General features: G+C 39.6%; 1 protein-coding gene across 1 annotated transcript in view; it reads left to right on the forward strand.

Moving 5' to 3' along the window:
- Positions 1–26,004, forward strand: part of GLT1D1 (glycosyltransferase 1 domain containing 1) — a 93,384-nt gene that overhangs the window by 15,639 nt on the left and 51,741 nt on the right. The window contains exons 4-6 of the mRNA XM_044990215.1: positions 2,778–2,829; positions 11,893–11,929; positions 13,103–13,159. Of these exons, the coding sequence (XP_044846150.1) occupies positions 2,778–2,829; positions 11,893–11,929; positions 13,103–13,159 (146 nt within the window). The remainder of the gene's footprint in view (positions 1–2,777; positions 2,830–11,892; positions 11,930–13,102; positions 13,160–26,004) is intronic.

Raw genomic sequence — 26,004 nt, forward strand, 5'->3', positions numbered from 1 at the left:
CAACGCCGATGTGGCCCTTGGGCCAAAAAGTTTGCCCACTCCTCGCTCAAGTCCTAGTTGGACTTATATTTAAGAAGATGCTTAAGTGTTGACCTGAATCGAGGCCTTAGAAGTTTAGTAGTTTTCATTTCAGAAACACCCGTGGTAAATAACTCTGGAAGAGGAGGAGAAAAGAGATAGTGTGGCAATTGATACAAAAATATTAAGTGTGAACATTAGACAGAAGCAAACTGAACATTTTTATAAAAACTGGACCCCTATTCTTTTTAATTTGAAGTCTCTCCATTGAGACCTGTGTTTCTGTACTTAGAGTATATGAAATCTTGCAAAAACATAGCTTTTGCATATGTCAAATAGCTTCTATGTGTAGTCAATGCAGTTTTGTGATAATTAGCTTAGGAACTTTAAAGGTATTTTATTAGGCTGGATTTGTTCTGATGTTTCAAAATGTATTACCACATGCTTTGTAGAGTTCATACTGTTTTCTCCGGTATAGGAAAGGTAATTCAGTTTTCTAGAAGCTACGGTGAACAGATCATCCTGGCAGTATTATTCATTGCATAGTTATTAAAATAAAAATTGATTTATTATTATTGATTTCAGGGTTCTAAGCAGAAAAGTTCCATGAATCGTAGATTACTTGTCCAGCACAATATACCACCAAATTCCATAAAACAAAGTATTGAACTGTGTCTAGCTTTATAATGAGTGTTTCATTTTTAATCAAATTCCTCTAAATGGTGGTTGTACTCCTCCAGGGTATATTTTCAATTTGACAGTACTTTGTGGACTTGGGAGCAAGAGTTTTTCTGCTTGTTAATGTGATGTATTGAAAGTATAATTGTAAAAACTTGAAAGGGAGCATATGCAACTTGAGAAAACAAGCATTTGCAAAGGCTTTAATAACCTTTAAACTGTCAAATTGTATATGTGGAATGCATTGTAATGGTGTAGAGCAGATACTGCCGAGCAACTGCATGGAAACAGGCTTGTGACTGTGAAAATAAGTATAATAATTCAGTACTATGACTTCTAATGAATGATTGTGACTTCACACCAACAAATTACAACATTAACAGCTTCTAGTGAAAGAGCATTTTTGTGGCTGTGACTTTCCATAGTGCCTCACCCATTGGTACCCACATACCATGGGGGTGCAGTATAAGAACCACAGAGAGTAAGATAGAATTGTTATACTACTTTTATGGAAGACAAACCCAGAATCACAGATTTAATGTGGTAAGCCATCTCCCCAATGCCTATACTTTTATCCCCAATATAGGGAAAGGGAAAAAAAGAACTGAGGCCTTACATGCTGATTTCAGAAAGCCGCTCTGTTCAGGGTAGCACTGTGCAGGTGCTCAAGTCCCAGTGGGCACTAAGACATTGTTACTAAGGACCCCAGTGGATCAGTCACTAAAGCATTATTGCTAAGGACTCAGTTAAAGACAGCAACTCCAACACATGCGTAAATCCCCTTGGGATTGAAAGTTAAATTAAAGCATGTGTTTAAGAGCTGTTCTGAATAGGGATATTTTCCTGAATTGAGGTTTAAAAAGATAACTGTATGGCACATACAACTTTAGGTATTAAACATGTTGCTGATGTTGACTTTAATTGGCGCTTGATATACTCATGACCTTTGAAAATCAGGCCGGGTGAGTCTGAATTTGGGCACCCAAAATTAGAGACCGCTTTTGTAAATTCTGGCTTTAAGCAGTCTTGTGAAACAGGGGTAATACTACTTACCTTCCTCACAGGAGTATTGGGGAGGCATATATTAACTGGCCCATGCAGATCCTGTTGATGCACGTTACAAGTTCTTTACTGTGTGTTAACATAGTATGTTAACATGCACTAGGGAACTTTTGACATGCACCAGCAGGGTTTACACGAGCCAGTTAGTGCGCAACACAGTGCACTTCAGAATTCACACCCCCTTTGTGCACATTGTTGCACCATGTAGCTAAGCCCTCAGTCACTTGCCCAAGGCCAAACAAGAAGTCTGTGGCAGAGGAAGGAATTGAACCTGGGGTTCCTGGGTCCTAGGCTAGCACCCTAAACGGTGGACCATCTTTCTACTTTATTTAATGTATTTATTCCTCCTGTTCATTAATTTTATTTATTCCTCTTCCATTAAGGAAATATTCTATAATGTGAACTTTTTGATGCACAGATGTTCCTCTCTCATCAACGCTGATTTAAGTAAACAGCATTGATACAGGAGCTTAGAAACAAAAAGGAGACGGGGGAGAAGGGAAGGTGGGGTGTTATATAAGTACTCACTGGTAAAGAGGTGCACATTGCTGGGCTGATCTGCCAGCAATATGTCGGGCTGTGTCTATACCACTACCTATGTCGACATAACTCATGTTGCTCAGGGGTGTGAATTGGTACAGCTGGGCCGCTGCAGCACGGTATGCGTAGACATGCCCTAACTGTATTGGACTTCAGATTCCATCTCTCGTTAGAAAGAGGTGTACCATACCTTGGGAGTAGAAGTGGGAAGAGCAGCCTGGAGGCAACAATGTCAATCTGGATAAATAGCAGTGGGCATCCCCAGTGTCTGGGCTTTCATTGAATGCAATAAATCCTCACTTTAGCTCTACTTGGCAAAACAAATAGAATTCCTGCTTCCTGCATTTCCATCTTACTGTAATCATTTTTATCAGCTTCCAGTCTTTGTTCTTATATACTTTTGTTCTGAAGTGCCCCTTTATTATTATATTTAAAGACTTTAAGCGGATGATCCTACCCATTTTTGTCCATTTAACTAGGTTTGCAGTGGCTTTCACAGAGAAAATGAAGGAACTGGCAGCAGCAGAGTGGGTATGTTTATATGATTATTATAGCATTATCAACTAGGCATTATCATAAAATGTAATTCTAAATAATGCGGGAGAATTTTAATAATCTTCATATTGTGTATTTCTGATTTTTTTCTGGAGGAGAAAACATTTTATATTTATGCACTTTGCCGGGTCAAATAGGTCTGACATTTGAAAGCCTTTAGTATTTGAGAAGAGTTTATAGTTGTTTTTAAAGTACTGCTCCGTAGCAATTAAAACTAGCCTTTGCCTTTTGAGTATCTCCTGATAGTATGTTTATGTTCTTTCCTTTTACATCATTTACTAAGCCCCTGGATGTTGCCACAATTTTACTAAACAGCTCTATTTACAGTGAGCAATTTTTTAAATTAATTTGTAAATACTTGCTCTTTCAACACAGAAAATAAAGCAAACTCCTTAAGGTGAATTGCAAAGCTAAAATGAATGTTTGGCCAACCCCAGCAATATGAGATCCCGTATTTACCAGATTGCGAAAGGTATACAGCACCAAAATATGTAATGCCTTTTCAAAAATTGTGTTAGTTTCTGAAAACAAAATGAAAAACTTTTCTATGCTAAATGCTGCAGCTGGCCAAATACTGGATAAATTTAGTTGTAATATAACATATTAGATAAAAATACATTATTTGAAGGATATTATCTGATCAGCAATAGTTCTGGATGAATAACAACAAAATAAAATTCATTGAATAATATATTTTCTGCTGAATATATTATTTAACTGATAGTTGCCCAGTTCTTCCAAACACTCTCAGTCCTGTTAGAGGCAGCATTATTTTTATTTGCATGAAGTATGTATTTCCACATTGAATTCAATTCTACAGTAAGCTTTACATTGAATCTTTACTATAACGGGAGAAGATTGTTAAAAAGGAATGTTTTCTAATAAAATTGTGTAACGCTCAAAGATAAATTTTGAACCGTTATGGATGTCAGCAAAAGATTTTTGGGGGACAAAACTTTTGTGCTTTTTCTCTGGTACTTGTACTGTGTGTTTCTGGAGAATGTATATTGTATTTATGAAAGTCCATACACCTAATACATACGGTCCTGATCTTATAGGCAAACATCTTTTCCCATATGTAGCCCTGTTGACTGTAGTGAAGTTCCACATGGACATAGGAATCCACCTGTGTGGAACTCTTTGAAGGACTGGGACCTAAATGTGGTAACATTCATCTAAGCCCTCATGCTTCACCACTCAAGTCAATGATAGCTCTGCCATTGACTTCATTGGCTAGAGGATCAGGCCCTTAATTGCTAGGGTTAGTTTTCTTCCAAGATCTGGTGTTAAGTAATTTACTTCTAGAGATTGATATTCAATTATTATTTAAGTAACATATGAAATGAGTTCAGTAGCCTCATCCAATTTTTTTTAGTGAGGTGGATGTGTCCAATTGATTACTTAAGCTTTGCATAGTCCAGAATTTATTCCAAAAATTTAAAGCCACCACAGTCTCTAAAACAAAAAGGAATTAAAGTGAGAGAGTGAGGCTGTGATCTTAAATGTCTTGTTCCAAATTCATTTGGGGGGTAATTGAACTGAAGTCAGGTGTAGTCCTACCATGGGTGAATGTGGCCACTTTCCTAAAATTATACTATTAAAAATATATTGAATAGACCAAACGAATGGGGAAAGTAAAAGACAAGAGAAAAATGTAAACTTACATTGAAATTTTACAGAGAGTCCCTCACAAATTTCAGAGAGAGACTAAAATTAAAGAAGTTTAAGAAACAGGCCTTGCAAATAAATCAGACAGTGAGGTTGGACAAAATCAGTTGTGCAAGAAATGTGATTCTCTTCGCCGATTTCTGTCTGAGCATTCTTTGTAAAGGCATGGGTTTAGTGTAATTACATTGTCGTCAGATTTTGCTTTGTTTAAATAATCCTTCTTAGTGAACAAATTTGGCCCAGTATATAATTTAGCTAATCCCACTAATTATCCTCAAATAGAAAAGCAGTAGAGCAGTCACCCAAACACCAATAATCCAGAATTGAAAGCATTTAGTTTGGTCATATTTTTTCCTCTTTGTCATTTGTGTGTTTTGTTTTATAATTGCACTGCATGTGCTGGAAGATATTAAAAGGAAATAACCTTTTTATTTGTTTTGAGTGGAAGTAGTTTAGATCATGCAACAGTATCCACTGTACTAATAAAATAATACTTTGCACTTCGATAACATCTTCCTTTTGAAGGCCTTGAAGTGCTTCACAAACTTCAGGCCAGATCCTCATCTGCTGTAAATCAATAAACCTCCATTGATTTGAATGAGTTAGGTCAGATTACACCATCTGAGGCTCTGGCCCATAATATACCAGTTTAAGGGCCTGTATTTGTTCCCCCAATTACAACCAGCATTGTACCTGCAGTACTGCAACTCCCTTCCAGGCAACGCTGTTATTTGTAATGGTGGGGCTAACCTCTGCTTGAAGCTGGGTAAGCTGCAGCAGTTTAGCGTTCTTTACCTTGTCTATAACAGGTGTTTGCACTAGAGCAGCTACACTTGTGGCTGGCCACCGAATGGCTGTATTTGGGGCCAATGCCAAATGTAGACTAGGCCTGAACCTGGACCCTTCACAGATGCTTGAGAATGGGGAAGGCACAAGGAACTGGGCACAGCTGTAGTCTTTGCCCTCATTTGAGTACAAAGACTGCACCTGGCTAGTGTCATTAGCAGCTCTAACAAACCCAAAGAGAGCTGTGGAGGCCCTGGCCCAACCCATCCTCCACACCAGGCGGCAGAGCTCGCCACGTTCAAAGGGGAGTACATACTGCATAGCTTAAGAGGTTGGTGTAGCAGGTCTGCTCTCCAGTTGCTCCAGACAATACAATACTTCTGCTCGGGGAGTGATTTTGATCCAAATACAGGTGCTTGAAACCACTGCTTTACATTATTGCAAGCTTGTTTGGGAGTCACCCTCACAGTATACCAGAACTTGGTCCATTCATTAATTGAAACAGCAGTTCCTTTGGAAACTGATCTACAGATAGCAAGAGCTCCCTTGGCTGCCACCTGGACTGTTCACACGGCGAAATGAACTCAGAAAATTTGCACCGTTTGCATATACTAGCCTGACTGAATGAGCTGCAACATGACTGACTCCAGGCATTTCTTAAGAGGGTATTTGTCTCTTTACAATTCATTCCTTCTCCTCCTCTCCACGTGTTCCCTTATTTCTGATCTAATAATCACCAACAGCAATAGGAACTAACTGCATGTACCATCTCTTCCATTTTAATTTCCATAATCATGCAATCATTTTCCTTAGGCATTTGCTTCACCACCCTTCCTTCCACCAACAGAAAACTGTTTGGAGGTACAGCCCGCATGTCCAAACAGTTTAATATTGCACACTAATACTATCTACAGTTTGTTCACCATTAATTGATTTTAATCTGATTTTGTCGTGTTCTTTAAAAGGACACCCAAAGATATGTGTGGTCTAGTAATTTTATATTATTTGTTGTCAGTAGTGACCACAATGTGCCAGGCACTATACTAGCCTATAAAGACATGGTCCCTTCCCCAAAGAGCTTACACTTGAAAAAGACAAAACAAACAGCTGGACAAAAGATTGGGGAAAGGAGTAAACTTGGACTCTGGAATTCCTAACCCTGGTTCTGACATTGACTCCTTCGGTAACCTTAGGCAAGTCATTTTTATCTTGGCACAGATAATGTTGGCTATTAGTAATTAATATATTAGCAGTTACCCATCTAATTGCTTCTGTAAATCTGTCTTAGGTATATATGGCTCTGATCACCACAGTAATGGATTGCCTTACAATCTTTCAGTGTATTTATCCTTCCCTCACTCTTGTGAGGCATGGCTGTGCTATAATTTCCATTTTACAGATGGGGAACTGAGGCACAGAGAAGCTAAGTGACTTGCCCAAGAGCATACAGGACATCTGTGGCAGAGAAGGGTCTCCCGAGTCCTAGGCTAGTGACTGGCTCTTAAGTACTGTTATGTCAAATAAAACACCCGATCCTCTAAGAAAAAGAGCAGGACATGGACATTTCAACTACAAACACTGAGAAATACAAATGCACTTTTCTGTGCTATTCTCCTCAGAATATTAGGATTCCTTACCCATTATTTCATACTAACGTGAGCTGCATCACTCCTCCAATGTGCACTTTCTTAGTGAGTCAGTAAATTAAGAATTTAAATTCCTAGCAAGTACTAGAAATTGTATGGTACTCAGAGGGTCATATCCTTCCACAAACTCCTTTCATTGTATTGGATCAAGTATCTTTAATTAGGAAGTACACAATACTACGTTTTAATAATACATAATCTAAGTACGTGAAATATTGTAAAAAGCCCTGTGGTTATGATCAGTCTGTTATTCCAACAGTGTAATCTCAGTAGAAAAAAATGCTTTCCAATGGCAGTTTTATCACCACTCAACTGTTCCCCTCCCCAATTTTTTTAAAAGGAGAGTACAACAAAAGAAATGTTATCTGTGGCCAATTTCACATGCACCCCATTTTCCCCTATGTTCACTCCTTATAGGCAAAGTTCTCTCAAGAGTAAAAATATACACATCTACTAGAAAAACGATGTCAAAGGCCCTACACAGCGAAGCACTTAACTAGTTCCTTAACTTTAAATATGTGAGTCCCATTGACTTCAATGGATTTAATCATGTGCTTAAATGCTTTGCGGAATTGGGATCAAGGACAAGAGCTGTGGCGTTGAAACTGCCTGCCCCTATTCTAGCTCCTTCCAAAGCAGCAGGAGTGCCATTCTGCAAGTCCTCATGGGTTGAGGCACATTCTGAAGCAAGACTTAAGAGCCAGGCCATATAGTGTGCGAATTTGAGTGAATACGATTCCTGATCAGGCCCTGTCTACCATTTTCTTGTGCACATTGCTGCATAATTTGCACCAGGGAGGTATAAATTAGACTGAAGGCAGCCAGAGGACAGGCTCATGTTAGTGATGATTTTTGAAACGTGTACCTATTGAGGATGCAATTAAGCCAATGTAAAATGTGGAATTAGAATTTAGCCTAATTCTGTAACACACGTCCTCCCGTGCAAAGCTGCCAAACTCTCAGTAGCATGATGGGGTGTGTGTGTGTGTGTGTATTAAATATAATTTTTGTATGGGACAGAGCCATGTGATTTGCCTTCTACACTGTACATGGAAATGTGAAATTCACATCCCATAAGTAACAGCAAGATAAGGCTCTGAGTTTATATCTGATAGTTCTGAGACACAGTCTTTCAATAGTATCCGAATCAAGAAATGGTTAAAAAAGCTGTATCAATACAATCATGTTTGTACAATAAATATCATGCAGTACAGTGAAATTGAATCCTATGTTTGTGCTAAATAAAAGAGGGGTCAAATCTGCAATTTTCAAGTATATTCTACAAAGATCTGAGCACCAAAAGCTCCCATTGGAGACAATGGACCTGAATGCTGACATCTTTAAATCAACATGGGATGTCTTTCTAAAACACAAGATACAAGCTAGATGCAGATATTACTTGATGAATTTCACAGCCTACATCATATTAATGGTCCCTTCTGACCTTAAAAATCTCTGAGAGTAACCAGATCCTCATAGGAACAGGCCAATGGTGAATTTTCACCTCCCCAAAGAGTCACTAAGATATACATACATAGATCATCCCTTACCAGATTTGTAATATAAAATCTAGTTAATTTGAAATGAGAGGGTGTCATTTTGTACATTTTTAATAAGAATTTAAGTTAGATGATACAATTTAAACATGTATTATCATTGGACACTGTTTAACGTTCCCATTGGAACTGACTGGAGCATCCCTGTTTTATGTTTCTTCAGTGTCATTGACAAATGAGGCTGCAGATAAAGGGGTTTGTGGTCCTAAAAAAACAACCAACCTTTCATAATCTCAGCTCAGTGTATAGTTCACCTATCGTCATGCATTAATCTTTGTTTCAACAAGAATGCCTGGCCTGGTGACAGCAGAGACCTATAGTTTGAGGCAGTGTGCTCTCCACAGGTGCTCTTGTAAAGAATATTCTAGGTTACAATATGTTCTTTATTACTTTTTTCCACTTTAGTGCGTAACTGAAAGTTTTCAGACTCATGCTTAGCTTTGAATTTTTGTACACTCACTGGGTTTGTAACTTAGCTCTTAAGCAAGTGACATACTAGATCCTAAGCAGTTATGGTATTTCCAGGCAAGTGAAAGAACAAATACTGAGCCAAGAAAGTCCAATCTGTACGCAGAGCATTATAAAATATATAAATACACGTGGGGCTCTTGGCAACGCTTGCGGTTTTTATTTTAGTAAGAACAGTTAGCTCTGATTTTGAACTTGGCATTCCTTTGCTTTTTTTATGGTTTCAGTGAGGTCCTTGAAATATTTGGATTAGATCATCAGTTAGTGTAAATCAGATTCAATGCAGCTACTCCAGTTTATGCCATCTGAGGATTTGGTCCTTTGCATGTGTGTGTAATGAAGTTATTTGCTCTGTGTGGACATTAAGGGTGAGATTTTCAGAAGCTCAGTATTGGCCTCACTGCTCCCATTGCAGTTAGAGTGAGTTTTGCCATTGATTTCAAGGGGAGCAGAGTTAGATGCTGCTGAACACTTCTAAAAATCCCAACCTAATGATCTCCTGGCCTTTGTAGGGGTTTGCTTCAGTCTCCTAGCCCAGATTTCCAACTTCCCTAGTTTGTCCACACATCAAATTGCAGAACAATTGGTTGCCATCCTCCTCCCCACCGTTGCTCTCCATGTATAGTTAATGAAGTGTTGGAGCTCTTTTGGACAGACAGGTGCTATAGAAATATGAGAGGTTATTTGTTACAGTATATCTGAGAGGTGTGTATGTTGTTGCATACCTCTTAAAGAAGTTTTAGGGTTTTTTTTTTTAGAGCTCATGGAATAAGAGTATTCATACAGGATCTGTAGGGTGCAGCCCATGACTATGGAAAGACCTAATCTAAACAGCATAATTCTTGTCAGCCCCGGCCCCCCTTTAATTACAGCACTGGTGTTCATCTGAGCAGTGTTTGTGAAGTAGCCAGTTCAATGACTTCCAGTGAACTTCCTATCCCCTTGACTGGGCTATTTCAGGCTGATGACATACCACTTCCCCCTGAATTACTTTCTCTCTTGTTTCCGTTGATGTTAATTTTCAGTACTTGAAACTGAACGTGGTGACTGAGCTATCGAGAGGGCCAGTCACATAGGACAAAGCTGAAAAACAATATGTGCAGTTGTTTCACATTTGTTTTTGAATTGGGGCTTTCTTCTAAAAACAGCGCGTCTCCTCTTCCTGCCAGAAAGTCACTATCTGGCACTTAAAAAGAACAGGAGTACTTGTGGCACCTTAGAGACTAACAAATTTATTTGAGCATAAGCTTTCGTAGGCTACAGCCCACTTCATCGGATGCACAGAATGGAACATATAGTAAGGAGAGAGATATACATATACAGAGAACATGAAAAGGTGGGAGCTGTCCTACCAACTCTAAGAGGCTAATTAATTAAGAGAAAAAACTGGCACTTGTGATTTCACAGGCTGCGGCCCAAGGACAGCCTTAATTGTGGGTGATGTGCAGGTTCACAATCTGCTGATACAGGTGAATATCCTAAATTGCTTATATCTGGGGATGCCAAACTCTGGATAATATAGGGACTCTCTGCCCCAGTGGGCAACTCCGTACCACAATGCTCAGTCTGAGCTATTTAGGCAAGCACTAGCCAGTACTACAGTACAGCGTACTACGGCTCTGGGGCCAGTATCCTCCAAAAGATGGCGGATAGGATTGTCTGGATGGCAGCTGGTCCTCAGGCCCCATGCTGTAGAGGGAGACACCACAAACCAGTGATCTGTACTTCACAGGAGTGCACCCTTGCCTCCAAATCGAGGCCAGTGCCTCCCCCTATGTGGGTAGTAGGACCTGCAGCAAAGGAGGGGGTTATATTTGCCCCATGATAGAAAACATAATTGTTGTGCAGTTTCAAACCCTGAAGCTTTCAGGGATATCTTGGGAGAATTCATAGACTGACTACACCAGTTCAGCCAGATGGGAATTTAATGCCTCTTCACAGGTGTTACAGTGAGTGCTTGTAAGTAAGGTGGTTTTGTGTGAACACAAAGTTTTGTACAGACGTTGCTCCTTTGGTTGTTTGCAATGCCTTTTTGTTGTAGAGAGGACCTGAGGGTACTTCTTGACCAAAGGCCTACTTGGCTGTTTTCATGGCAAAATGCATATTATACAGCCTGATTTGCTATAAAATCAATTATGGAGAGAAGGTAGGCTGTGAAGGAGCAAGCCCTTGTTTAAACACATAGGCTTTGTCTACATGGCGGAAACAGCTATATCTGCACTGTATAGCTATTCCAGAATACCTGTGGAAGCGGAGTAGTGTCCACAGAGGGGAGTTATTCCAGAAGCTATAGCAGAATAGTTATTCCAGAATAGCTATGCTGGTCAATTTTCACACGTAGATAAGTCCATATATATTCAGCAGCAGTCTTTGACAAAAGATGCTGTGAGAGATAAGTGGGGTTTTGTTTCTTGCTTGGTATGTTTGAAAGGCCCTTTTTAGATAAACGCACTTTGATGAAACTGATTCTGTGGCTTTTAAACCAATTATGGTTTTTCTGCTAGTCCCAGTGTTTTTGGAAACTACAGCCTTCCTTCTGCCGAGAATTAGTTCTCTCTCTCTCCATGCAATGAGCAGACTAATGGATGCTAGAAGTGTCATTGGCATAAGCGAAAAAGTAGGTTTTATATTAATATGATAATTGTATCAAATTGCAAAATTGGTTGGTTGATACTATAAAGACTGATTAAACCTAATTTTAATCACTGATCTTCGTGTGCATTTGACCTTGCAGAAGTGTTCCTTTCTAATGGTCAAAAACCCTTTAGAAATACAGCTAGTCTCTTTTGCTTCTCAATACTCAAAGGGCAACTATGTAGTTGAGCATATTACTGCATTAGATTATTTTGAATCTGAACAGTTTTTTGGGGGGAATGAGCAATGACATTTACTCTTTTGCTCTCCTCTCTTTAAAGCCAGATGCTAGAAGCAAAATATACATCCAGACTCAAGGTAAGTTTTGAAATATTCAAGGTATCTGCTTGTTTTGAAGCTTGCTACCCTTGTGATGCCTACTTAGGTGGATTTTTCAAGTGATACAGAAGTCTTGCTGAAATAGGCATAGGATGATGGTCTGGCTCCACTGGAGTCAGAGTTTTGCAGTTGACTTCATTGGGCCAAGATTTCACCCAGATTTTCAGGTGAACTCTTGAGTTTGGGTGACTCAACTTTCAGCTGCCCAACATGACATATTTATGGGCCTGACCCAAAGCATGGTGAAGTCAGTGAGAGTCTTCCATAGACTTCAATGAGCTTTGCGTAAACTTTTCACTCCTAATATTCAAAAAGTGCCGAGCACCCATTCTCTAAAAATCAGACCCCTTTGACATGCCTCAAGTTGGAGTCCCAAAACCAGAGGCACCCAAAATCAGTATTTGCTTTTGAAAATCTTGGTTGGACAATTAGTGCAGGGAATGTGATGCATTCTGTTTGTAAAGCGCCATATACATCTATGGTGCCATCTAAGTAATATTTAGTCAAAATTAAGACCTAGCTTAGCATTTGAAATGTGGCTGCTTCAGCTGCTGCTAATGTTACTAAACTAACCAACTGCAGAATGTGAAAATAAAATTTTAGATGTTTAACTTTGGCCTTCTAAAGAGATTTTTTAAAAAAAAAAAAAAGTATATTATGGGGTTAGGGTTTAAGATTTATTAAGAGATTAAATATACATATAATTTAGCAGTGACATCGAAGGATTTAGGCATGATGTTTTTTTATTCCATGATACTTTGGTGTATGTTTCAGAACCAATCCAGATGATTTTCCCATCAAGTAAAATCTACCTATGAGACATCCAGACAACAACATAGTATTAAGAGGCCAAACCAACATTGGTTCAAGTAGGCATGACTCTGTGGATTTCCATGGAGTTGCACCCTCTGAGTGCATTTGGCCCAAGGTATAAATATTGGAACCTAAATTGGAAAAATCAAACTGAATACTACAGAAATTCTAGGCAAGGAAATGTACATGGGAAAGGAAATCTTGAAATGGGAGCAATTTCAAGTGGGATTTAGAGTATTTGACAAAGACATTATTCACTCAGTACAAGACTTTAAGAGCTACAGTTCTGCCACCCTAGGTCTAGTAAAATATGTTGTCCTTTTCTTCCCTTGAATTTAGGAATTATGACCACACCCAGTGCAACTTTTAACTGGAAGAGATTTCTACAAAATGCAGGTATAATGTAAAACTGCTTTATGCTTCTGAACAAAGTGCATGAAGATCATAGCTTACATATGCTGCCTCTTCCTCTAATTAAGTTTTCAGTACATATTCTTGATACATTTGAATGATTTTCTGTTTTTGTCTCCATTCTGGAATGGAGTGAAATGAGTATGTAATTATGTAAGAATTACTTAGAATATGTAAGTTGATCTGTTGTATGGTTATGTTTTTTAGTGCTCTTGAAAATGAGGGATTAACAGTGCTAGCTAAAATCATGCAGTCAGAATTCTGCCCTTGCTTGTTAATCACAGCAGAAAACTACCCCTGCTATTCCTAGTCACAGCCGTGCTTAAACTGACAAAAATGAAATTGCACCAAACAATAAAGTGGCTATGAGATATGGACAGATGTCCCCTGGAAACATATTTGGCAGTGACACTCATTTCACTCATGACCAAAGCACAGATATCTGAGCGTGCTTGTGATACACAGAAATGTGATGGAGGCCAGTATGACAGAAGAGATGGGTAGGGAATCTGAAACAGCAGTTCAAACTTTCACAATCTAACCCCCACAGTGAGCCTAATTCTTGACCTGGAGAGGTCAGATACCATTCAGTATTTGTGCCTATACGCTATATGGCCTCACTATGAAGACTTTCAACAAGAATGGTAAGCATGCTTGGACTTCTGGACAGGCATTGTGTTGCCACTAAACTATCTGGCAACCTCTTTATGGTGCCAACTTGTATATTTCAGTCAGGGCTGAAACTTGGTTTCAAAGCAGGAGAAAATTTAGGGAAATAACAGATTGTTTTATTAATAAATTAATAAGTCTTTTAAATAGGCAGTTAGGGTATGAACCAGCTTCTACTGAAATCAATGGGAGTTTTGTCATTTATTTCAAGGAGAGCGGGATGAGACCCCTAGCACCTGACCTAGAGTTCATAGAAATCAAGCATAATCTGCATGTTAGAGTTGGTTGAAAAAATTCAGACAACTTTTTTTTTGTTGGAATTAGCTGAGTTGTCAAAATGTTTTGTGGGATTGATTAGATTTCTATGAACTTTGCATGGATCCAGGCTGACAGCAAGAGTCTGTTCAGTTTCACTGCTGCTATTGAGTGATATACAGCTCTGAAACTGACATTTATGTCAATTTCAGTCAGCATCTACAGCTGGATGAATATATTTCCAGAGAGCATATTTGTTTCTAAAACAAAATATTGCAGCTTTTTGTCCTGATTTGGGATGGAAAGTTTTTAAGATTTTCAAAATTTTTCCTGGGATGGGAAAACTGACTTCCTGCCTATCCTTAATTATTCTTATTAAATATTTAATCAGGTCCCCATTGTGCTGGGCACCATACAAACATAGAAACATAGTCCCTGGTCTGAAGGACTTACAATCAAACAGCGAAATACCAGGGGACGGGAAAACGACATACAAGCAGATTTGTGTGCCAGATACAGCATGATATATTTTAAAAGGATTTTTGAATTGCCTATTGGTTAAAATGCCTATTTAATTAATTTAGAATTAGTATGCCTACTATACATTTAACCCATGGGTCGACAGCCTTTCAGAAGTGGTGTGCCGAGTCTTCATTTATTCACTCTAATTTAAGGTTTTGCGTGCCATTAATACATTTTAATGTTTTTAGAAGGTCTCTTTCTATAAGTCTATAATATATAACTAAACTATCGTTGTATGTAAAAGCAGCAAAGAATCCTGTGGCACCTTATAGACTAACAGACGTTTTGCAGCATGAGCTTTCGTGGGTGAATACCCACTTCTTCGGATGATGGTTGTATGTAAAGTAAATAAGGTTTTTAAAATGTTTAAGAAGCTTCATTTAAAATTAAATTAAAATGCAGAGCCTCCTGGACCGGTGGCCAGGACCCGGGCAGTGTGAGTGCCACTGAAAATCAGCTCGTGTGCCGTCTTCGGCACGCATGCCATAGGTTGCCTACCCCTGATTTAACCCCTGGAGCACGACTCCTTTGAGTACATCATTTGAATAGTAAGTATAAATACTTTAAAAGTTCATATAGCTTGAAAATTGGAAAGTTAATTTTTCCCCTCTCAAATTGAAACACAAACTGTTTTCTGGGCTGAGAGCACCTTTGCCATTTGTCAGCCAAGAACAAAAAAAAAAATCTCACTGACTTACTTATCTGAATACAAATAAATACATACATAGACGCAGACTAGACTCAGCAAAGGGTTTGCCTAATGTTTGGGGGGTGGGGAAATCAGGACTGCAGAGTGAGGGGTGGCAACTGAGGGTTTATAGCTTTGTTATTTCTTCTCTTCTCCCCGCCCCCCGTAATCTGGCAGTCAACAGCCATCTCATGTTCTGGGGACCCTTCTAAATTTGTTAAACTCAGATCAAAGACATATACTAGCATTAGATGAGAATTGAGAAGGTGTTTCTACCATATAGCTATGGTTGGTCATAATCCACTACCAGATGAGTAGTAATAAATAAAGCCTGCAAAAAGAGATTGGTTTCACAGTATGTCCAAAAGTCTGTTAGGGCCAGATCCTCTGCTGATGTAAACTAGAGTAGCTCCATTGACTTCAGTGGCTCTATGCCACTTTATAACAGACTAGTTCTGGCTTCTTAAACTTTCAGTTTAAAGGGTCTCAATTTCTGAACTGCCATAGGTCAGGGGAGCTAAATCTATGGTGCTTGACCAGAAGAGACAAAAAAGAAGCAGGCACTGAGGTATCCAGTGGATAGGGAAATTCAAGAGTTACAATAGCCTGGCTGGTTGCACTGAGATTCATAGATTTCAGTGATCATTGTGATCATCTGGTCTGACGTCCTGCATAACAATCTTGCATTTTGAGCCCAGTAACTTCTGAAACATATATGCAACACATGCTACTTCTTCATGTAATGACCCTGGGGGAAGTGCAGGCGTCTGAATCATTCCTTAATGTGTGCAATATGTCTGCCATGTAGGCCAGTGAATTGTACCTGTGCAGCAAGCTTATGAGCCCCAGCACTGTTACACTGAGTTCCTACCTCAACGCTTAAGTAAAAGCGAGCTCTTCTAAACTTTCCCCTGTACTGGCACATCTGGGGGAAAGGCTAATTCAAAAAGCCATCTCCCCATAACACTTTGATTATTAAGGCTCCTTTTCCCAACTAGAAAAATGTTCATGCATTTTGCCCTGGAAATTTTTTTTTTGCATCGTACTCATCAATCTGATCTTCAGTAGTACTGCTCTCTCTTCCGTTGTTACAAATGAATCCACATTATTCAATTGCCCTATCATGTCAGTAAATGCGTGTCATTATTCAGAACCCATGTCCAATTTTAAATTGAGCATTGTGAGGTTATTTCGTTCTCAGTAAATCACAGCACACCAGCACAGCGCCACTAAGATTAATAATTTTCAGAAGTATAATGATTTGTCACTTGCCTAGTATGGCCCCAACATTGATTGGATCCTGTGTCTCACTATTTTGTGATTAAAGGAACAGCTGGGTCAGAGGGTGCGGGGGAGGAGAAGATTCCTCATAAATGCATTTTGTCTGATATATTAAGGGCAGTTTTACCCAAATGTAGTCTAATGCAAAAGTGCAAAATAATTCATAATTCACAGACAAAAGCAAACAGTGACTGTCACTTCCTTGCCTGCTAAGTAATAACTTGAAAACTGACAAAATTATTCAGTGTGTATTGGTTTTATGACCAAGTATCTCATCTCATTTGTCTTATCATCAGTCCTGTTCCTATTTCTGTCTCCTGGGATGGGCTGCAGTTCTCATCAACACTTCCCCCCCCTACCCTAGCATCACTGTAGCATTTAGAACATCTCCCATTGTAGCAGATCGGGTCTGGTTGTTTGTCCCTAATTCCGTGCTTACTGGAGAATAACAAAGGCAGCAGAAGGGGTGCTGCTTTTCATGGAGTTTGCAATTTCTAGAGCCAGTCTCTCATATTCAGAATAGTGTAAACTAGTAGCAGTTAGTGGCAAGTCTTAGAAAATATAGCAGTGACAATATTTTCCTGGAAAGTAGTGATATTTTGATTCAGTTAAAGCATATACTTGCTCAATGCAGTGCACTTTAACCAGATCATCTACTATTTATGTGGTTCTGTGACTGCCCAATCTAGTTTATTTTATTAAATTTATTTTCTTTTTGACTTCTGTCATGTATTCACTGTGACTTCTATCCCGTCTCTAAAGAGGGTTAATAGTTTTTTCTCCAAAACCCGTCTCAATAACTGGCACATAGTTTTAGAAGTGTTCTCCATCTTATGTGCCCAACTCAAGTCAGACAGTACCTAGCCCGACAATTCCAACTGAAGTCATTGGGAGCCATACATGCTAAGCAGCCCTGAAAATTAGGCCATATAGTGCCAAGTAAGTGTCATGAAACCAGTGGACCCTTTTGAAAACTTTGTTTTTTTCCTCTTTGTATATGCCCCACTTACATAGTCCAACTTGGTATTGAGTTCCACAACCACAATGATGCCTGATACTCATGCTGAATAGAACTTTATTCCACAAATAGTCCTATTGAAAGCAGTGTGACTGTACATGGAGTGAAGTACAAGCAGAGACAGGGTGGCAGAATCTGGCGTGGATCAATTACAGTTGGTGCTAAAACCAGCCTTCCCTCACCTGCAAAATGCCTAGCAGATTTCAGTGAATGGTGGATATAAATTACAATTGCCTAGTATAAGGAAGGGATTTTTAATTTTTGTAATAATCTTTGAGGGTTCAATTAAAGAATGGCATAAAATCATGGAATCTGTATTGTAACTAATTAGGCTTCCGTGCAGACATCAAGGGACTGACGGTAATGCTTGTTTAGAGTTAGTGCACCTAAGCTCCCAGTGGCAGAATTTTCACCAACTGGAGATTATGAAGCATTTTATTGGATAAATCTGCAAAGAGGGAACTTTTGGAATTGATTAGTGTTTTATTTGTTGTCAACTTTGCAGTCTTTTCTGCATGATGAAAAGAAAGACTGCAGACATCAAGAGAGAAACCAAAAATCATGGCCACCCCCAGATTTAAACTTAAACTGCAACAACAACAGTTATCCTGGAAGCAAATTTCTAAGAGAGAAACTTTTCCTGTTGATGCTTAGTAACTATCCGAAGCATATCAGTCATGTCACCAGTATGAGATGCCCATCTGTGGACCTAAAACAATGAGATAGCATAGACTCCACTGAAAATTTGTCAATAGAAAATAACAACACAACCTACGTCAACGTGAAAACCCAGATTTGTGTCCTCTGCTCAACGATGGTATATAGCTGCTTGAGGTAGGGACTGGTCCAATGCCCACTTAAGTTGATGGAAAGACTTCCATTGATTTCACTGAGCATTGGATTAAGTTCCTAAGATCCAAATAAGGGCATATGGTTCAGATGGTAGATTACTGTACTGCACTTTGTTAGTTATAAGTTGAAAAAGATTGATTAGATTTCAACCCTATTCTGGCAGGAAAGTGAACCAATATTAGACACTCCAGGAAAGTCCCATGATCTCTTAGGATCAGGTGTCACTGTAGAATCAAACAACCAGCGTCAGACAGTCTTGGTGTGTAATTTCCCTCTGCTAGGGCAATTTCTGAAGATGCCTTGCTATGGAGTAAGATTGAAAATGTTACGTGATCTATGGTGGCATAGATGGGATTGCACAGATGCATTATGTTTTCCTAAAACTATGGAGAAAGAGACGAGGTGAGTGCAATGTTAAGGAAGACCAGATGGTGAAAGTCTCTGTAGAAATCCAAGGGACTTCAGCAAGCAATGGTCATAACACAGGGCAGTCTGGTATTTTCCTCACAGTCACTATCTAACCAATGATCAAAACACAATTCTTAGGTATGTTCCTAGTAATGGGACATTTTTTGAGGGCTATTATGAACTCCTTAATTACACCAGTCAGCAGTTACTCACCCTAGTGGTTGCATTGGAGTGAATAGGATTATTGGGGTGAGTTACTACTCAATGTGAGATGCTCATAAACTGGCCTTAAATTTACTAGTAGGGTAGGAAGCCAGGCCTATGCTCAAAAGAAATGTAGTCCTATTCACACTAATGTTGTGAAGTCTGATTATTGAATCTTTGGGGGAAAATATCTCAAAGTGGTTTTTGTTTTGTTCATATACAGTGGAAACCATACTGCCATATCTATTACTGATAACTAGAAATTATAGAAGCCATATGATGCTACATTTCCTGCAGTCTAATTTTTTCATATAAGGTCTTATCCTGTGAGGTGTTGAGTACTTCAGTGGAATCAATGGAAGTTGAGAGTGCGCAGCACCTAGGAAGATTAAGGCCCTGAAAGTGCAAAGGCCCTCTAGTAATTAATTTATGATAAACTACCATATATACTTGTTCATTAGCCCATTCATTTATAAGCCGACCCCCCAAGATGGTTAGGTAAAAATAGCAAAAACTGTACGACCATTTCATAAGCCGACCCTATATTTCAGGGGTTGGCAAACTTTGGCTCCCGGCCCGTCAGAGTAAGCCGCTGGCGGGTCGGGATGTTTTCTTTACTTGGAGCGTCTGCAGGCATGGAGCCCCTCAGCTCCCTGCGGCCACAGCCACTTCCCACAGCTTCCATTGTCTGGGAACGGCGAACCGTGGCCACAGGGAGCTGAGGGGCTCCATGCCTGCAGATGCTCCAGGTAAACAAAATGACACTGTATTAGATATTCAATTCAATGATTCCATAGAGTTTAAAATAATCAAATTTAGGTGTAGAACTGTTTATAAGCCGACCCCCCCTCTTTGACGCGTCACTTTTTTACCAAAAATATTTGGCTTATGAACGAGTATATACGGTACTTTTAGTTTCTTCAGTTACAATGGAGTCTGTCCCCTGTATCCTCCCCCTTCTTTCATTTCAAGGGAAAGGATTACTTTGTAGATTAAGGTCCCAATTCAGCCAAGCATTTAAACATTTTTTTAAAGTTATTCATATACTTGTTCTTAAGTTTGTTGCTGAATGGGGACCTGATTGTACTAATGATGGACCTAATTCTGTTCTCAGTGCAGTCAGTGGCGTCAGGATCAGCAGATGATAAGGTAGAACTGAAAAGCTGGATTGCATTATGGGAACTGCCATGTAATGCTACTGTAGTACACAAAATGGGGAATTTGGCTGGGCTGAGCAGCTAAAAGTATTTAAAATCATGAAGGGTTGAATTTTGAGAGTCAGAGACAAGATTTAAAAAAGCCAGTGTTGAAGACCTAATGCTGTAAAACTCTTAGTTATGAAAATACAAAAGAAATTAGATGATTTATTGTGACACTTCCAACATGTGGCTGAAGAGATGAATGTAAAGGACAAAGCAGAGTTAGAAGACTTACTGAGCATATCAAAGATATATTCCAGTAGTGGACAAAGTCACCCAAGATTCAAACTCTGGAAGATAAAATAACCATCTCAGACAGAATCTGAAATCTCAGCAAGAAACCTATAGATTTTCTTTTGTAGGAGATCAGTTAATACTTTGAAGTGTGTAGGAGACAGAAAAATGAACAATTTTTCAAGAGAGATAAAAGATTTGATATGGTTCAAAGTGAACAGAAAGGAGGATTCGAGAGGGGATTTAACCTCGCCCTCCAAACATAACTTAGACATAGTTTCCAAACAAAAGAGAAGTCAGGTGGATAAGCCTAAATAATGTGGACCTGGTATGGTGATCTAAAGGTCTTTGGAATACAAGTGAAAATCAAGTTCAATTCAGGGATTAAAAAAAATTAACCCTGAAGACTTTGATTGCCCTTGACCCAGCATTCATAGGGGCAATCTTGTCTGAAGACAGTGTGCACTTATGTGTAACCTCGTGTCTTAAGTTATTTAAATGTACAAATACAATCAATATACCTGATATAAAATATATATTTGACCTCTAATATGTACCATTTTCAAATCTTAAACTATAAAAGATAAAACATATGTTAAAGGTTTGTTTTTTTAGGATTTTTAAAAAAAAATCCTGTCCAAAACAAGCACTTTGAATATAAATCATCTAAAGTTTGGTTTTCCCCCTTTAGAAACTCGTGAATACAGTTCATGAAAACAGCCATTAAAATCTCAAATAAGAAAAATGTCTTTATTTGAACAAACAGTGAGAAACTAGGTCACTTGAGCTAAGATGATCTCAAACTGCATCCTTACCTCCAGCAAGTCAGAGTCTGATATCACCCAGGCACATAGAAGCCTGCGGCTCTTCAGTAAGATTTGTAAGAACAATTTTATACTATTTATCTGAGATTGCTCTATCAGTTTTTTTTCTTGATTGTTCATACTGGGATGGTGTTAAATAAATTTGCTATTTTAAAGTCCTGTTAAGTGATGGGGGCTGTATTTTACTCTTGCCTTTATCATAAAAATAATGTATTCAGGAATGCTTCAGAAATGATTCCTGAGATGCTACTTAGTTTGTTTCTGTTATACTGTCTTGACACCCACAACATGGATATTCTCAAGGCCCCATATATATAGTGCCATGCTATAGCTCAATTTTGAAGTAGAGTCCCCTGCTTTTTGCTGCCTAATATATATTCTTTATTTAATCTTTTTATGTATTAGCTTTGGCAACATCTTCCCCAGTTTCTATGACCCTCACATTCCTGCTGCAGGGAGAAAAGGACTGGAGGATTTATGTAGCAGTGGATCCTCCAACACCTAGGATTTAGTGCCACTTAAGTAGTTGGTACTAACCAAATGTCTCCCTCAAACAGAATATACATAGTCTTTCCCAATTAAGTATCAGTCATTGTCATTTACTACCATCAAGCTAAATAGATTCCTTAGGAGATTGCTTTTATTAGGCTGTCATCCTGACAGAGGCCTTGGCTACATAAAAACTTCCACCAGTTTTATTAAATCAGTTTAAGTTAAACTGGTTCAAACCCCTGTGTGGACACTTCGAGGGGTTTATTTCAGTTTAGCTTAAACCTGTTCCTAATTGACTTAAGCTAAACTGAAATAAGCATAATTGAAAGTGAAATAAAAGCATTCACATCCATTTAAATCAGTTTACAGTCACATCTTATATTAACGACTCTATTAAAGCCTAGACTATAAGCATTCACACACACGAGACTTTGCAAAGCAAAGAGAATAATATATTTTTTGTTAGCCCTCAGCACATAGCAAGAGTGAGAAGAGTCATGGAGCCAGATGATAATGGATAGTTCTGTCTTCGGGGCAGCAAAATGTAGTCTTTATAATTACCTTTAAAATACTAACATTTCATTTAAAAAAAAAAAGCATGATCACTAGCATTCAAAACTTGAAGTGTCTGGAAACTAACAAGATTTCATCCAAAATATTAATTAAAAACCTGTCCGTTTAGTAGCCAAGAAAGATTTGAAAGCCCTGGAGCCTGAAGTTATTTCCCCACTAGCATGTTTCAAACCTAGAGGCACCACCACCACGTTTGAGAAGGTAATTGTGTCACCAAGTCCATGGCAGTTCTGCAAAGCCTGTTGGTAATGGTGCCCGCTGCAGTGATGGTATTTGCAGTGTTGACATGTATCCACTAAGGACTGGGGTGAGAACACAATACTTGCAGAGCACTGAACAGCCATCACGTGGTAATACCGTTTGAGCACTGTCTGCCTTGGCTGGATTTGAATAAGGCAGGGGGGTCTCAAACTTCACTGCATCGCGACCCCCTTCTGACAACAAAAGTTACTACACGACCCCAGGAGGGGGGACTGAAGCCTGAGCCTGCCCGAGTCCTAAATGGGGGGAGACGGGACAAAGTTAAGGGGCAAGCCCTGCCACCCCAGGCAGGGAGGCCAAAGCCAAAGCCCAAGGGCTTCAGTCCCAGGCAGGGGGCCTGTAACCTCAGCCCTGCCATCAAGGGCTGCAGCTGAAGCCTGAGCCCCTTCGCTCTTGGGCTTTGGCGCCAGGCGGTGAGGCTCAGGCTTCGGCCCCGAGCCCCAGCAAGTCTAATGCCAGCCCTGGTGACTCCATTAAAATGGAGTCGCGACCCACTTTGGGGTCCCGACCCACAGTATGAGAACCACTAGAATAAGGGACTTAAAAGAAAATTCAAAATCCCAGGATTTAGGAAGCCATTTCTTCATAATTGGTTCTTAAAAGACCATCTATTATTTACTCGGTTTTATTTAAAAAAGCTGCTCTGACCTTATGGAAAACTTTGTAAAACATTTTATTTTAGGGACATAGGAATAAGTCTACTTGTACAGCATAAATAAAGATCAAAGGAAGCAAAATATTAAGGACATCTCCCCAAATATAGGGGCAGAGATTCTAAGAAAGAATGTACCTGTTTCTGCCTTCTTGTTCCCCACCGAAAGTCATAATTCTTTGCTACTGACATTCCAGTTGCGTGCTGTGAAAGTGACTGATATGACAAAGATAGGATTATGATTTCAGATGAGGAACAAACTGTAGGAGCGGAACCAACAAAGATCTTGTTTTCATGCAGAAGTGTTATATAAGCAGGGCAATATCTAAGCAAAATGCTTTGCACAAGCTGCACCTGATCTTGAGAAGCTTTTTGTACTTTCGTTGTACCTTTCAGCTGAGGGGTTCAAAGCACTTTACCAACATTATTTGGTTAAGCCTCATAATATCCCTCGAAGTATTATATCCATTGTACAGATAGGTAAACATAGGCAGTTTGCAATTAAGTGACTTGCCCTAGATCAGGTGAGTCAAGAATACAGCCAGGCATAGAATACAGGAGTCACAATTCCTAGTCCTCTGTTATAGCTACTAGACAACATTTCTTGGGCCACATTCTCTGCTAATGTGACTCCAGTGACATCAATGGAGTTACACCATAGAAAATTTGGCCTCCTCTTTATAGTGCAATTATACTCTGAAATATCACAGTAGGGCAGTTATTTTAATAGCCTGTTAATGGCTATCAAGTTTCTTTAATTTACAAGTTTCCTTTGCAAAATCAAGATGGTATGTGCAATACAGTTTTTGTGGGTCAAATCTGTGCTCAGTTACACATCTGAAGTGGAGAGTGGAATTTGGCCCAGCAGTAGCTGAGACTTTTTTTTCCTATTTATGATGCATGAGCCAGAACACAATCCAGCTCATTGTCCCAAAGCACTGACTCAGTAGCACTAGCAGAAGTAAAACATAAAAACAAGTAAAAAATTATTTTTGTCACTAACGCGAGAAGAATACATCAAAGGGGCAGATCTGTTAAAAGTGTTGTTTTTGCATTAAAATTGTATTACAGATTAGGTAAAGCTTCTTGGGAGCGCAGTACTACAGCAGAAAGTGAAGCTTCCACTTAAGCTAAAAACAAAAACCAGGTGCCTCCTTTCAGACATCAATTTCCACATAGCTGTTATGGCTGTAGCACCTAAAAAGCCAGCGTTGCACTTACTGTATTAATGTGCTCCCTGCATTAGGGCTCTTGAGTATTTTGTGAGGCTAAATCAAGAGTGAGAATGCTGAAATGATTGCTTTCTTGTACAGATAGCTATAGTTTGCTTTTCGCAGCAGGGGCTCCAAGATGTCTTGAAAAAGGCACCGAGGAGGTGAAAATCTGATGGTAGCATTATCTTGATGTGAAAATTTAATAATCTTCAGTGAATAAATAGAAAGCCAAGTAGACACACAGGTGTTGCTTAAGTCTGACTGTAAGCAGCCCAAGAGTGGAAGAGACTACCGGCAGCGCGGATTGGCTGCGATGCTCCTGTGAAGCAATCTTCTCAGGACTGTTTTTTGATATGTCCCTAAGAGGATTAAGTTGGGGAAAGTCTGGTCATAAAAATGAATTGGGCAATGACTAAGAGCTACTGCATATAATAAAATAAAATTGTACGACTGATTCCTGCTTCAATAAATTGAATTGTAGTGGCAGGTAATTCCTTCCCCAGATAGCTCCTTTCTGACAGCTTTTAGGAACATAGGAATTGCCATATGGGATCAAACCCGTGGTCCATTTAATTCAGTGTTATGTCTCAGAGTGGATATTAGGTGAGCTTTCAGAGGAAGGTGCAAGAAATCCCATAATGGACTATTAGGATGGGGTTTTCCTGTCTAAGGGAGTTAGGCACCCAGTTCCCATTAAAATCCTAACTCCGTTAAGCCCCACTGAAAAAAAATCACAGCCTTATGAAATAACCTGCCCATAAGAAAAGCTGATTGTGAACGTTTGTCCAAATACAATCAGTAGAGATTATACATGTTTTCAGCAATTTGTCCTACAGAACTCCAGTAAGATGTGTAGAAAGTGCACAGGTACATATGTGATATCATGGTAGCTTTAAATACTGGAAGGATGGAGAAAATCTGTTACAAAATAAAGCTATTACCACTTAGCATTTACAGATGATCCAAACCATAGAGCTGCAGAGTAGTGTGGCCTGGGGGCTAAAGCATTATGGTGGGGTTTAGGAGACCCACGTTCTATTCGTAGCCCCACCACTAGCCTGCTAGACGGCCTCAGGCAAGTCACTTCATCTGTGTCAGTATTTCTTGCATGCGGCGACCACGGGGCTTTCCTTGTGGCCACAGCCTCCTGGGCTGTGATGCGGGGCGGGGCGGGGGATCATAGAGCAGTCCCGGATGCACTGCCTTGGTGTTGATTGCTGCGGCTGCCAGCAGGGGTTGGACCCTGCTCCCCTCTGGAGACACCTGGGGTACAATGCTGGAGGAGAAGGCAGCCAGTGAGGCTCAGGCTTTAGCCTTCAGCGCTGGGGTGGTGGGGCAGCAGACTCTGGCCGGGGGCTTCGGGCTCCAGCCTGTGCAGCGGCAGGGCCCGGGCTCCAGCTGCAGGATTTCTGGCTCCAGCCCCCCAAACTGCCTCCCCTGACCCCCCTCATCCAGGGCTGAGTAAGTCTGCTGTGAAAAGTGAT

The sequence above is a fragment of the Mauremys mutica genome, chromosome 16, assembly GCF_020497125.1.
Source record: "Mauremys mutica isolate MM-2020 ecotype Southern chromosome 16, ASM2049712v1, whole genome shotgun sequence".
Classification (NCBI taxonomy): domain Eukaryota; kingdom Metazoa; phylum Chordata; order Testudines; family Geoemydidae; genus Mauremys; species Mauremys mutica.